This window comes from Lonchura striata, chromosome 6, assembly GCF_046129695.1.
Source record: "Lonchura striata isolate bLonStr1 chromosome 6, bLonStr1.mat, whole genome shotgun sequence".
NCBI lineage: Eukaryota > Metazoa > Chordata > Aves > Passeriformes > Estrildidae > Lonchura > Lonchura striata.
In genome coordinates, this window is record NC_134608.1 from 2258211 (window position 1) to 2272018 (window position 13808).

General features: G+C 57.9%; 1 protein-coding gene across 1 annotated transcript in view; it reads right to left on the reverse strand.

The window, feature by feature from the left end:
- The window catches only part of NIN (ninein), a 60757-nt gene extending 52446 nt beyond the window's left edge, over window positions 1–8311 (reverse strand). Inside the window, exons 1-2 of the mRNA XM_077783879.1 lie at window positions 8261–8311; window positions 2624–2827 (exon numbers count right to left, since the gene is read on the reverse strand). Of these exons, the coding sequence (XP_077640005.1) occupies window positions 2624–2806 (183 nt within the window). The 5' untranslated portion in view covers window positions 2807–2827; window positions 8261–8311. The remainder of the gene's footprint in view (window positions 1–2623; window positions 2828–8260) is intronic.
- Window positions 8312–13808: the final 5497 nt, after the last annotated feature.

Below are 13808 nucleotides of genomic sequence, written 5' to 3' on the forward strand. Positions count from 1 at the left end.
GTTCTTCCTCCTTCTTCTTCCTTCCCTCCATGTTCTTGGTGATGTTGGCACTCACAGATTGGTTTAGAGTAGAAAAGCACTTGGTAACACAGGTAGTAGGTATTGGGGAAAAACTGTAAACATATAATATGTAATATATCATATAAAAGAGCGCAGCAGCCCTGGGCTGGGGGAGAGAAGAAGAGGACACACACAGAGAGGATGTCAGGGTGTGTGTGTGCCTCTGCCTGAGCTGTGAGCAAACCACAGCAGCCCCAGAAGAAAATCTTTTCAATAACTTGCAATAAACTGCCTTAAGACCCAACAACAAGAGGCTGCAGAGTTTTTCTTTGGAAGCTCGGGCTGGAGGAGAGACTTTTCCACCACACAGACCCCAGACCAAGCCCGGGGTTGTCACAGCCCACGAGCACTGTCCCCAAACACTTCTGGTCTGCTGTGATTAAAAGGCACAGAGAGGGCAGCCAGGCACAGCCACACCCATCCCCTCACTCCTGCCATTCCCTGAGGAATCCCAGAACTGCTGCGAGCATCAGGAAAACACTTCCACAGGGGTTTGGCTCTGCCACGAGTCAGAGCAGGATTTCCACCCCACTAATCCCCAAACCATCACAGGGCAGGCAGCACCTCCACCCCTCTCTGGATGCCAGCCCAGCTCCCACTCCTTACCCAGGGCAGGACTTCCAACCCAAACCATCCCACATTTTTGTGATCCCAGAGCATCCATTCATCCCTGGAGCAGAGCCCCCAGCACAAAGACAAGCACGTGGCCCCACAGAGGTGCCCCTGAGCAGACAAAACCTTCCCCCGCTGCCCCCCTCCCCGGTGCCCTCCCATAAATCCCAGCCCCTGGAAGTGCAGGCACACAAAGGCTGGGACCATCTGCAGCAGGAGGGGCAGGTGCAACAAGGCTGTGCTCGGGGAGATATTCCCCCCAGCAGATCCTAGGAAACCCCAAGGAGAGCCATTGAATTTAAATCTGCCTCGTGGGCCACTGCTGCTGCTAAGGGGCAGGGAGCAGAGGCAGGAGACAGATTTTCCTGAGGCTCTGAGGCAGGCTGGAAGGGAGAAGCATCCCCAGAGACAAAGGGGGAATGAAATAAAACGGGATGCCTCGTGCCCTGCAGGGATGGAGCTCGGGGTTGGGATGGGGTGAGTGTGACCTGGCACTCAGGATGCTTTCACAGGGGGTTTTGGTGCCCTGACCAGCTGTGACAGCCACACCTGCCCTTCCTCTCTATGCCACCATCCCACAAGTGGCAAAGCCAGGTGGGATAAGACAAGAGGAATTGGCTCTGAGCTGAAGGAAAGTAGATTTAAATTCAATATTGGGAAGGAATTCTTGGCTGGGAAGGTGGTGAGGCCCTGGCACAGGGTGCCCAGAGAAGCTGTGGCTGCTCCTGGATCCCTGGAAGTGCCCAAGGCCAGGCTGGATGGGTTTGGAGCAACCTGGGATAGTGGGAGGTGTCCCTGCCCATGGCAGGGGGCTGGAACAAGATCAACTGTAAGGTTTTTCCAGCCCAAACCATTCTGGGATTCTTTGATGACAGCATCCAAGTGCCAGGTACTCAAGACAACAGAGCAGCACAGAAAGTCTCTGGTGCTCCAGAAAATGCCACACTGCAGCTCTAAAGGTCAACAACCTCCACCTGGATCCATCCCAGCTCCAGCTGCACTCACTGTCAGCAGAAGAGCTACAGCCCCAGGGCAGGCGAGGAAGAGGAGGAAAAAGGAAAAATTCCTTTGATCACTAAAGGAATTATTTTGTTTGTGAAAACTGCAGTTTGACTGGAAATTGGAGTTGGGATGGCTGCCTGACAGTTGAAAGCCCTGGCTGCCCCTGTTCCACATTTTCCTGATTTTAATGAGCAGTGATGGGATTTCAGGGTGATTTCCAGGGAAGGCTCTAATGCACTCGGAGCACGGCGTGCCGGGAAAGACGGAATGCAGAACACAAGGACATCCAGCTCAACGTGGAGATCCCCTCAAGGGCAAGCAGCTTCTGCTCAGAGCCCGGGATTGAACTCCAGAAAGGTAAAACCACACTGAAAAATGGCTTTGGGAAGCCACCAACACCAGGCAACGTGGACAGAGGTGGATCAGACAGTGTGGGACAATATTGCCTACCTTAGAGAAACACTGCACATGGCTCTGCCAGTCTAACTACAGCTTAAGCCAGCGTAATCACAGCTCAAGCCCTGGATTTATGTCTTGGGATGGGACAAAGTGGCTCAGAGTTTGTCTAAGCACCTGGTGAGCTGGTCTGGGGAGGTGACCTGGGCTAGCAGCACCAGGAACCGGGGCTGGGGGCACGGGCACAGCAGGAGCCTAATGCCAGCACGGGGACTTGCTCTGGCCTTGGACCCTGGGCAAGCACACCAGTGCACAAGGCTCAGCCTGAAGTGCTGGTTCCTGAGTTTCAGAGCACCTGCAGGCAGGGCAGACAGAGCAGTTCTCTCCCCTGTTATCACCAATCCTGCTCCTGGAAGGTGTCCTGTGCCCACCCCAGTCCTGTGGCACCAGAGCCTCAGGAACGTTGGATATACACAAGCCACAGACATCAGCCTCTCCCCAAGACCATTCCATGCACGCAGGAACTGCCCCCTCCATGCCCCCAGCTCCTTACCCTGCCTAGGAGGTTTCCTTGCAGGAGGGTCTGCTGCAGGGCCGGGGCCACCTCCTCCAGGTGCAGCACGTGGCAGAGGTCAGTGAGCTCCTCCTGCCCCAGGGACCCCGTGCCTGTGCTGTCAAAGCTGTCAAAGAGCTCCTTGAGGCGAGCTTCATACTGGTCCTGCTCAGCTTCATCCATCCCATAGCCTGCCACGCTCACCTGCAGGAAGAGAAGGGCCAGGTCACCACGGGTGGCATGGGACAGCAAAAAAACCCCCAAGGGCTGCCACGGCAGCTGCCCACCAGGCTGTTTGGGGCTGTGTTTGCTCACATGAATGCTCCAAAACTGCTCCAGCCTCTCCCATCCCACTGGGGGAAGAAGTCACAGAGCAGAAAGACCCAGGGGGAAAAGCCTGCAGAGCCAAACCCTCGGGAGGGGACAGCCCAGGTGGCACGTCCCTGTCCCTGTGTGTCACCTCACGCCGACTCCTGCCATGGCTCAGCTGCAGCAGCTGAGGTGCTGCAGGGGAAAATTGTTCCCCTGAGCTCCAGTGAGCCCCAGGTGTTGCAGGTGAGGCTTTGGTGAGAAGATAAACAACCCAACAAGGGCTCAGCAGCTGCAGGGAGCAAAGCGTGAGGCTCTGCCTGAGGAGGGGAGGGCAGGAGACCCCAGCCCAACCCTCCAGGGCAGCCACCCCCTCCACGAGCACAACAAACCCCCCCTGCAACACAGCTGGGATCATGGAATGCTTTAGGTTGGGGAAAAAGCTCCCAAGATCCAGCCCAGCTGCCAAGAGCTCCCTGTGCTGCTCCCCCCCAGGTGTGTCAGGTGTGGCTGAAGGCAGGGGAGGGTTTGACAGGCAGCAAACCCAGAGCAGCGTGGGGACAGCCAAAACACACCTGGTGTCCTGCACCAGGCACACAATTTGCCTCAAGTCTTCATCTTCCCCTCCAAGTCAAGTTTCCACCCCCCTCACCCATTGCTAACAGAGGGTCATGGCCCCAGGAGCTGCTCTGGCAGGGGGGAGGAGGGAAATTTCCTCTCTGAAATGAAGGATTTGGCTGGAGCTGTTTGTTCAGCCTGGCCCAGGGCTCCTGGCTGGCTTTGTCACCCAGTGCCACCACACAGCCTGGCTGTGGCTGTGCCACCACCCTGGGGGCACAACAGGCACTGTCACCCTTCTTGGGTGACAATGAGCACTGCAGGGACCTGGTGTCCCAAGGACCCAACTGGGCATCCCAGGATGCTTGGCCAGCCACGGGAATTGTGTTTTTGTGCCTGCTGCAGGTTGTATCAGCCACATTTCCCAAAACAGGGGCTCCTACCCCAAACCTCCTCCCCCATCCAGCCCTGCCCCCTCTGCTCCTCAGGGTTCCTGTGGCTCCCTGTGCCACCAGCAGCACCCCTGGATGTGCCAGAGCTGCTCCAATTGCAGCCCAATTGCACAGCCCTGCCCAGCCCAGGCAGGAAATCTCCAGGGCAGGCACTGCAGCAGCCGTGTCCTTGATTTCCCTGGCTGCAGGAGCAGATGCCAGGGCAGAGCATCCTCTGGATGCCACATCTGGTGACAGGCAGCACGCAGAGCCCACGGGACAGGGACCCTGCACTGCCACGGGCAGGGATGGCTGTGGACACTCCATGGATGGACACAACCCCTCCACCTCAGCCTCACACCCTCCCTGTCCTATTTTTCCCCCCTCCAAATCCCTCTTGAGCTGATTTCTCACGGCACCCAAGCGCTGGGGGGAGGAGGGAGGCACAGACACATTCCACCTGGGGCACAGAGGAGGAGGCAGCACCCAAAAAACTCAGGTGCCTGCGAGCAGGAGGAAGGCAACAAACTTGTTCCCATTCCCACAGCAGCAACCCCATTCCCCAGCTGCACCCCCAGGGCTGCTCAGTGGCTGGATCCTGGTGTCAGGGAGCCCTGCCTGCACATTCCAGCGGCCCCAAAACTCACAGCAGAGATGACTCCAACCCACAGAGCTTCCCAAGCATTTCTGAACCTCTTCTCTTCAGGGTCAGCCACCTCCTGCCCCCCCCAGAGATGTCTCCAGCACCTGACCCTACTGCCACACTGCCAGAACCAGTTCCCCCAGTTAGGGCAGAGAGATAAATGCCACCTCCCAGTATATCCCCGAGCATCCCTGCTGCTGGAGCACTGGGATCACCCCTCTCAATGCCACAACAGCACAGAGCCCAGAAACTCACTGTGGGCAAACCCAGCACTGGGGACCCCACAAAACCAGCGAGAAAACCCCAATCCCCTAAAGGAGGAGAGCATCAGAGCTGCGGGGGCCACCCCTGCCCGACAGCCCAGGTGAGTTTTTGGCCAGGGCAGCCTGGCACATCCCCACAGCCGGAGAGCCCAGAGGGACACGGGCTGGGGAGGGATTCCCGATTCCCAGCTCCAGGAGGGAGCAGGGATGCCAGGGCTGGTGCCTACCTGCAGCCAGAGGCCCGGGGAGCCGCAGGCAGCCCGGCGATCCCGCAATCCTGCACAACCTCCATCTTAGGCAGGCGGCTCCGGCACGCAGCACAAGGTGACCCAAGATGCCTCCTCCTGCCTGAATTATTCAGCGGCGCTTCCACAGCGGGGGGAAAAATGCCACCCAAAGCCTCCTCTCCTACCTGAGGAGCTGGCCAGGCCAGCCTGGCATCAGCCAGCAGGCACGGGAATGAGGTCAGCAGCATCAGAGGCACCTCCGGCAGCCGTGACGGGGATGGGGACCCACCAGAGGCACACAAAGCCCGAATTAAAGGGCAGCCTTTCATCTCTGCTCCAGATGGGCCAGCAGCTGAGATGCAGGAGGGCAGCCAGGATAATAGGGGCAGGCAGGCAGCAGCTGAGCTGGGGCTCCCCATCCCCAGCCAGGAGGAGAGGGGATGGTCCCAGCACAGGGCATCACTTGGTTCAGATTTATTGCTGCCCTTCTGTGCTGTTTCAAGCCCCCCAAAATGACCAGCTAGCACTGAAAAGTGCAGGTTGAGGAGAGTCAGCACCACATTATTCCTTATTTCTGTTCTCCTTATTACCAGCCCGGGGAAGCAAAGCACTCCGGGATGATGAGGAGAGGAAGTTTTCACCGGCATTTCTTTCCTGCTTTTAAATCCACCCCCTCCTGAGAGCCAGATAACCTTCACTGCACACAATGTAGGGGCCCGATAGGACTAAATTCTCAGCTAAATTTAACTCAAACAATGCAGGCTTAAACAGTGATTACTGCTTTGCATATTTAAGCGCCTGGAATCGATATCAACTTTAACCTGGAGCTAATGAAAGCACAGATTGGTCAATCAATGGCATCAGCAAGGAAAACCACCACAATTAGCACAATTATTTTTTTGGGGAGAGCGTGGTGGTTTTTTTAAACAGTGTGAATTACAGAATCCCAGAGTTACTTCAGTTGGAAGGGACCTTAAAGGCCACTTCAAGCCAACCCCCAGGCACAGGCAGGGACACCTTCCTCTAGGACAAGACAAAAATCACATTTGCTGCTGCACAAGAGGGAGATTTTGGGGATGCTCTGCCCAAATGGGCCCCCATGGGCTGCATCACTAATCAGGGCTATGGGTACCTTGCCCTTATCCCAACACTGAAGTCATCACCTCCGAGGGACAACGAGGAAAATTTTTTCTTACTGCTCCTCTTGATTGCCTCGACTCAAATGAGGGCCTGGTAATTAGCAGTAATTACCCAGCGAGGCAGCATCCTGTGGCCAACTCCAAAACACAAGCACGCACTCCATGGGATGTCACTGAGTGTCCCCCGTGTCCTGGAGAGCACGGCCACACTTGGGCACTTTAAAGCAACTTTAAAGCAACTTTCCCTTCCCACTGCACCTGTGACAACCTGGGTGATGTGAACACAGCTGGCAAAATCCACCAGCACCCCAGGTTTTCATGCTGGGGTTGTACGAGATGCCCAGCAACCACCAAACCCAGACTTTTCTGGGAAAGCCAGAGCTGAGGTTGTCTCACACTCATTATCTCCTTCCCTAATGAACCATCTCATCCATCACAGCAGCTCTGCTGAATCACAGAATTCCCTGAGCTGGAAGGGACCCACAGGGATCAGCCAGGGCAGATCCTGGCCCTGCACAGACTCCCCAACAATCCCACCCTGAGCATCCCTAGGAGTGGTGTCCAAAAGCTCCTGGAGCTCTGGCAGCCTCGGGAATGTCACCATTCATTCCCTGGGGAACCCAGGCAGTGCCAGCACCTTCTGGGGGAGAAACCTTTCCCAAAATCCAACCTAAACCTGACACAGCTCCAGACATTCCCTGGGTCCTGTCACCGGTCACCAGAGAGGAGAGCTCCGTGCCCTGTCCCTGTGTCCACCCCAAAATCCCCACACCGTGCCAGGGCAATTTCCAGCTCAGCAACACCCCATCCCCTCTTGGAGCAGCAGCTCCACGAAGGGTCACACCGAGAAACCAAAGGGAAAAACAAAACCCAAAAGGACAATGAAGCACCTTAATGTCAGTACATCACTTGACAGCACGCCCAGCTTTTCCAGGGTCACCACCAGAGTCAGCCTTACAGCTGTGGGCCATTGGCCACACTCATTTTCCTTTTGCACCTCAATGCCATCTCTCCCCGTGCACCCCAAAACCACCCCCAGACCCTCCAAAGTTGGCAGAGAGCAGCGACTCTGTTAACCAGGCTCCACTCCCGATTAGCAAAGCAGCGATGGCGTAATAAAAGCGCCATAAATTTATGTAAAGAGCTTCCAAAGCAGCGCAGCGGTTTGAATATTCACGCCAGCGCGGTATTTGCATTGTAATGGGGCTTTTCACTCCCAGCCTTGCCTCCGTAAGGAAAAACAAAGCGCCCATCTGGTTCGATTTTGCGAATCGGGCTGGGGTCGCTCCGCAGTAAGTCGGGGTGCGATAAAGCCCAAGGTGGAGGCGCAAAGCTGATTATTTCAGAAGTAAACAAAGCGAGCCGGTGATGGATGCAGCGATGCCCCGCACGCCGGGTGATGCGGGATTCGGTGATCCCCGCGGAGCTGCCGGCTCCACCGGAGCCGGGCTCTGCTGAATCACGGCGGCAGCTCCGGTTGGGGAGCACCCAGATGAGCTGGATACACCCAAATTTACACCCAGGAAAATCCCAGCACTGGATGCTCCTAGTCTGTGGATTTTGTCTCTCCTCGGCTCCATCCCTACAGGGATGCTCCAAGGGAGATGGGCCCACGGTTGGTGACCAGACAGCAGATGCTGTCTGCCACCCTGGTGACAACGAGAGCTTTGCCGATGACAAAACAACTGCTGTTATTAATTCCTCCAGCCACAGCCGGCTGCTTCCAGGGCTCAGCCCGGCGAGAGCGCTCCAGAACCCGCTCCCAGCGCTCGGAGCATCCCTCCGGCAGCAGGGACGCACGCCGGGATGGGGGGCCCTGGGCAGGAGGAGCTGTCACCCCGCGGGACCACTGCCACCAGCGCCGAGGGGACCTTGGGGGGCTTTGGGGTGGCACCCACTCACAGACACCCCTGAAATCACCGCCGCGCCCCGTGGCCACGAGTCCCCATCCCCATCACCCCCTTCCCTCCATCACCCCCCGCTCCCAGCATCCCATCCCTCCAGCATTCCCCGTTCCCCTCCAGCATCTCGCCACCCTCCGGACCCCCTCCTTCCCCAGGCACCCACCTCGCCGCTGCGCCCCTTCCCCGCCGGCGCGTCCCGGCGCCCCGCACACGCGGCCGCCCCGCCGGGAAGGGCCGGGCAGGGGCGGGCCGGGCCCCGGCACCGCCCGCGGAGGAGGGACGGAGCGGGGCGGACAGCGCTGCCCCCGCACCGGGGCTCGGGGCTGCCCCTCCCCGCTCCCGCAGCCGCCCCCTGCCCGGCCCCGCTCACCGGCTGCCGGTGCCCGCGGGCGCGGCGGGGCTGGCGGAGCGCTCGGAGCGTTGCGGGGCCGGGGGAGGCGCCGCGTTCAAATGCGGCCGCGTTTATTGGGCCGAGGCTCGGGGGCGGCCCCGGGGCTGGCCCCGGGGCGGGGGGACCGGCGGCCTTTGTGCGGCACCGCCCGGGAACGCCCCCCGGCACCGGGGTCTGCTGGGGTGGCCCGCGCCGCCGGGGTACCGGCGTGTCCCCGGTGTTCTGCACCCCAGCTTGTCGCTGTCGCGTATCACCTCAGCTTCCCGTTGTCCTGCACCTCGGGATAGTATAACCCTCGGTCCCCGATGGCCTGATCCCCCCCGGTGGCGTCACCTCGGTTCCCATCGCCCTGCACCCCAGGGGACATCACCCCATCTCCCTGCTGTTCTGCACCCCAGGGTGGCATCGGCCCAGCTCTCCACTGTCCTGGCCCCTAGGGTGACACTACCATGGTCCCCAATGTCCCACACCTCAGAGTGGCTCTTCAGTGTCCCATCCCCCCAAATGGCATCATCGCAGTTCCCGTCATTGCGCTCCCCAAGGTGGCATCACCCCAGCTCCCAGATGTCCCCTCCCCCAGGGTGACATCGCCTGAGTTCCCATCATTCTGCACCCCACGGGGACATCACCCTGGCTCCCTGCTGCCCTGCACTCCAGAGCAGCATCACCCCGGCTCCATGGGTGGCATCACCCAGCTGCCCTCTGTCCTGCACCCCAGGGTGGCATCACCCCGGCTCCATGGGTGCCATCACCCAGCTGCCCTCTGTCCTGCACCCCAGGGTGGCATCACCCCGGCTCCATGGGTGCCATCACCCAGCTGCCCTCTGTCCTGCACCCCAGGGTGGCATCACCCCGGCTCCATGGGTGCCATCACCCAGCTGCCCTCTGTCCTGCACCCCAGGGTGGCATCACCCCGGCTCTATGGGTGGCATCACCCAGCTGCCCGCTGTCCTGCACCCCAGGGTGGCATCACCCCAGCTCCCCAGCGTCCTGTCCCCCGCGGTGACATCACCCTGGTTCTCATCCTCCCACAAGCCAAGTGGACACCACCGAGTCCTTGCTGTGCTGTCCCCAAGGGTGGCATCACCCCGGCTCCACACTGTCCTGTCCCCCAGGGGACACGGCCCTGCAGCTCCTCATTGTCCCAAAAAACCACCGGCACATCACCTGGGCTGTCCCACGCCTGAAGGTCACAGCAACACATCGCTGTCCCCTGCCCTGGGGACACGACACCCCATCTCCCTGCCATCCCCGGGCCTGGGGGACAGCCCCCCAACTCTCTGTGTGTCACCGTGACAGGACAGCTGCTGTGCTGTGGCATCCACCCCTTCCACCGCCCCAGCCCCGTGTTCCGGCGCTTCCCACTCGATTTTGGGGGGGAATCACAAAACCAAGGACCCCTTCTTTCCCCAGGAGCCACCCCGCAGGGCAGCCCTGGGGTGGTGACACACAAGCCACAGGCCCCAGCAGGACTCCAGCCCCCGTTTCAAGCCCGGCAGTCCAAGGCTTGTGGATTCTCTGATGGCTAAAAAAGGGTTCCACCCCCTCTGCAATCCACTCTCGAGCAATTGCATGAGATTATTTTGCTTTTTTTTTTTTTTTTCTGGTGAAAATGCCCGGGGCAATATGACTTCTTAGCCTTCTTCCCTTTTTTTTAAGGCAGCTCTGCTCTGCGAGTTCAAGAAATTTCGTGGGGAGGAGCGAGGGGAACACAAAAAAGCCTCGCACTGGGGGGGGGGTTGGATAAACCTCGCTCAGATCATAAACCAGGCTTAAAACCCCACAGCAGAGCCACGGGTGGGTTTGCCAGCACACAAGGACATCTGGGACATGTGAGGTGACAGCAGAAAGAGCTCCAAAAAGTATTGTAATAAAATATTGTATTAAAATATTGTAATAAAATATTGTAACAGAATAGTGTAACAAAATATTGTAATAAAATATTTAGGGATGGCTTTGCTGCATGTCACCTGGCACGTCAGTGCCACCTGGCCCGGGGACAGCTCCGTGGCTGTGGGACGTGGCACAGTGTCCCCAGCACAGCCCTGGCCGGGGATGTGGCCGTGTCCCCGCGGTGACAGCAGCAGGGCAGGGTGACTCCAAAGGGAAGGGGACCCTTGGCGAGAGGCTTTGCCGGACAGATGTCAGCAGCCGTGGCTTTGTGCCGGCCGAGGGCTTTTTGTTTGGGTTTTTAACATTTGCCATTTTTCTCCGCCGCTTTCTTCTGCTCTGACACTTGCTGAGGGTTTTTTTTTTTTTCCTTTCTTTCCTTTCTTCCTCTCTTCCCACATTTGCTTTTCCATCCCCGCTTCAAACACTTTTTCTCCGCGTATTATGCTGAAGTTGGAACCATCTGGTGCTTTGTTTTGTTGCGAGCCCGGCGAGTGCCAGGACCTTTATCCCCCTCACCCTCCTCCTCCTCCTCCTCCTCCTCTTTGCCGGTGCCTCGCTAATCCAAGCGACAGCCCCGAAAAATCCCCCCCGTCCCCCAAAAAGCCACGGGCCACACGCGTGCAGGGCGGGCGATGGGGACAAGGCTCGGTGTCCCCATGTCCCCATCCCACAGGGACGTGCAGCCCCCGCTTCAGGAGCGCTGCTGATCCTCCCAGTGCAAATTCCTGACTCGTTTTTAGGACCAGCTGGTAGCAGAGGCATCCTGGTTTGATTTTCCCCGTAGGAGAAAAGCGTGTTTCTAGGGAGCCGCGGAGCCGTGCCAGACACAAAACCCTCCGAGCCTATTTTTGGAGCTCCTTTCCCAGCGAGCAGCTGCGCTCCGGGATGGGCATTTCCCGGGAAATGCCACCCCGGAGCTGGGAGGAAGGAAACCTCGGCTCAAGCGACCCACGGTGTCACAAAATTCGGGATACGTGGGAAACGCCGCGATTGCGGGCCATCAGCCGCCGAGGGTGGCACGGAGCCACCCAAAATCAGGGGCAGGCGGTGGGTGACCCCTGTGCCAGGCCGTGGGTGCTCGGCTCCTGCAGAAACACCCTCCCGGCTTGGCTCGGGCTGCTCCGTCACGCTTTCCTTCCCATTTTCCCTGAACAATGGGGTGCTTTGTTCTAGGGCGAGGAAAAGTCCGGCTGCTGCGCTGGGGGAGATGCTTCTGCATTCCTGGGCTCTTTCCAGCTGCGCCCTGCTGGGCACAGGAACCCCTCGGCCCGCCCAGGACAAGGGGAAGAGGGTCATCAAATAGCCAAAGAATTAAAAAAAAAAAAAAATAAAGAAAAAGGAAAAAAAAAAAAGCCATGAAACCATCAGCAAAACGTAAAGGGGAAAAGGAAAAGACGCTGTATGGAAAAAAAAAAAACCAGCTGGAGGGAACCTCCCCATCTCCCAGCTGGTGCCGGGAGAAGTTTGGAATGACATAAGCCCAAACTTTGCTATTTTTTACACAAAACAAAGGCTAAGCCGCAGCGGTACCTCCGCGGCTCGCTGCTGCCATCCCACGTCCGGCTCCAATCGCCTTCCCAGCGCCTCCTCCCGAGCCTGATCCTGCCTCATTCCAGCCGAGGATTTTCCCTTCAGCCCAGGAAAAACTCCTGTTAGCCGCCTTTGCTGTGCTGGCTCTTTCATGGCAAGAAATATTTGGGTGGTTGCTCCGTCCTGGTGAGGTTCCCGAGCTCCGTGCCAGCCTCTTCCAGCCCGCAGGAGCTCCAGAGCCCCCGGGCACCGTGCCCATCCCTGTGGGCATCACTGGAATTGTTGGGCATCGCCTTCCCCCCTTGAGAAGTCACTGCTGAGCTGCAGCCAGAGCACTCGCTGGGAATGGGGAAAAATTTGGGATGGAAGGAGAAGCTGTGGTCTGTGAAACCAGATGGGAATGGGGAAAAATTGGGGGTGGAAGGAAAAGCTCTGGCCCACAAAACCAGCTGGGAATGGGGAAAAATTTGGGGTGGAAGGAAAAGCTCTGGCCTGTGAAACCAACTGGGAATGGGGGAGAAATGGGGATGGAAGGAAAAGCTCTGGCTCATGAAATCAGCTGGGAATGAGGAAAAATAGGAGATGGAAGGAAAAGTTCTGGCCTGTGAAACCAGCTGGGAATGGGGGAAAATTGGGAGTGGAAGGAAAAGCTCTGCCCTGTGAAACCAGCTGGGAATAGGGAAAATTGGGGGTGGATGGAAAAGCTCTGGCTCATGAAATCAGCTGGAAATGGGGAAAAAATGGGGGTGGAAGGAAAAGTTCTGGCCTGTGAAACCAGCTGGGAATGTGGAAGAATTAAGGGTGGAAGGAAAAGGTCTGGTTCACAAAACCAGCTGGGAATGTGGAAGAATTTGGGATGGAAGGAAAAGCTCTGTCCTGTGAAACCAGCTGGGAATGGGGAAAAATTGGGGATGGAAGGAAACCTCTTGCTGATGAAAGCAGCCGGGTCTGTTGGTCATTTCCCCCGTTCTTGTGCCCCTGGAGCATGGAGGAGCAGCTGGAGCTGCCTTGTGGCACCTCCTTGCAGCAGCTGCTGCTGGGGAACGCCTGCCCACAGCCCCAGCTTCACTGGACCTGTTTGTCTTTGCATTTGCATTTTGCTGCTGAGGCAGGGTTAGATTAGATATTGGGAAAGAATTGTTCCCTGTGAGGGTGGGGAGGTCCACACAGGGTGCCCTGGGTCCCTGGAAGTGTCCCAGGCCAGGTTGGACAGGGCTTGGAGCAACCTGGGACAGTGGAAGGTGTCCCTGTCATGGCAGGGGTGGGATGGGATGGTCTTCAAGGCCCCTTGAACCCAAACCATTCTGGGATTCCATGATTCCAACGCAGCACAGGTTTTAATTTGGAGGGCAGATGAATAAAAGCAGCTCCAAATGCCAGCCTGGGTGGCTGGTCCTCTGGGAAAGGTTCATCCCAGCCCTCCCCCAGCTGATTGATGGGGTCCCTGCTGTGGGCCCCACTGGCAGCTGAGGTGATGAAGGGCTGGCCCAGCTGTGGGTGTCTTCCAGCAGCACATCCTCCTGCAGCTGGCAGGATTTCCCAGGGAATTCTGCTGAAGCAGGGATATTTCTCTCCCGGTGGGAAGTTTCATCCTGAAAAAGTCTAGCTGACTCACCCTGACACGGCTGCAGGTGGGAGGCTCAGCAGCAGCAGGTTTCCACCCTTCCTGCTCGATCCTAGGCACACCAGCTTTAGTGTTAAACCATTTAAAATGATTTTTACTTTTTGACCTGGAAGCATTCCCTCTGTGCTCCTTGCCTGTGGAAAGGCTGTTTTCCCTGGTGTGGCACCTCACTGCTGGCACCATGCTCCCCCTGGTCTCTTTTGGGGGACAGAGGACTGCATATTTTCTAGGGTCCCCTCTAAACCCACTCAGCCCTGGGTCATAGGGGGCTGG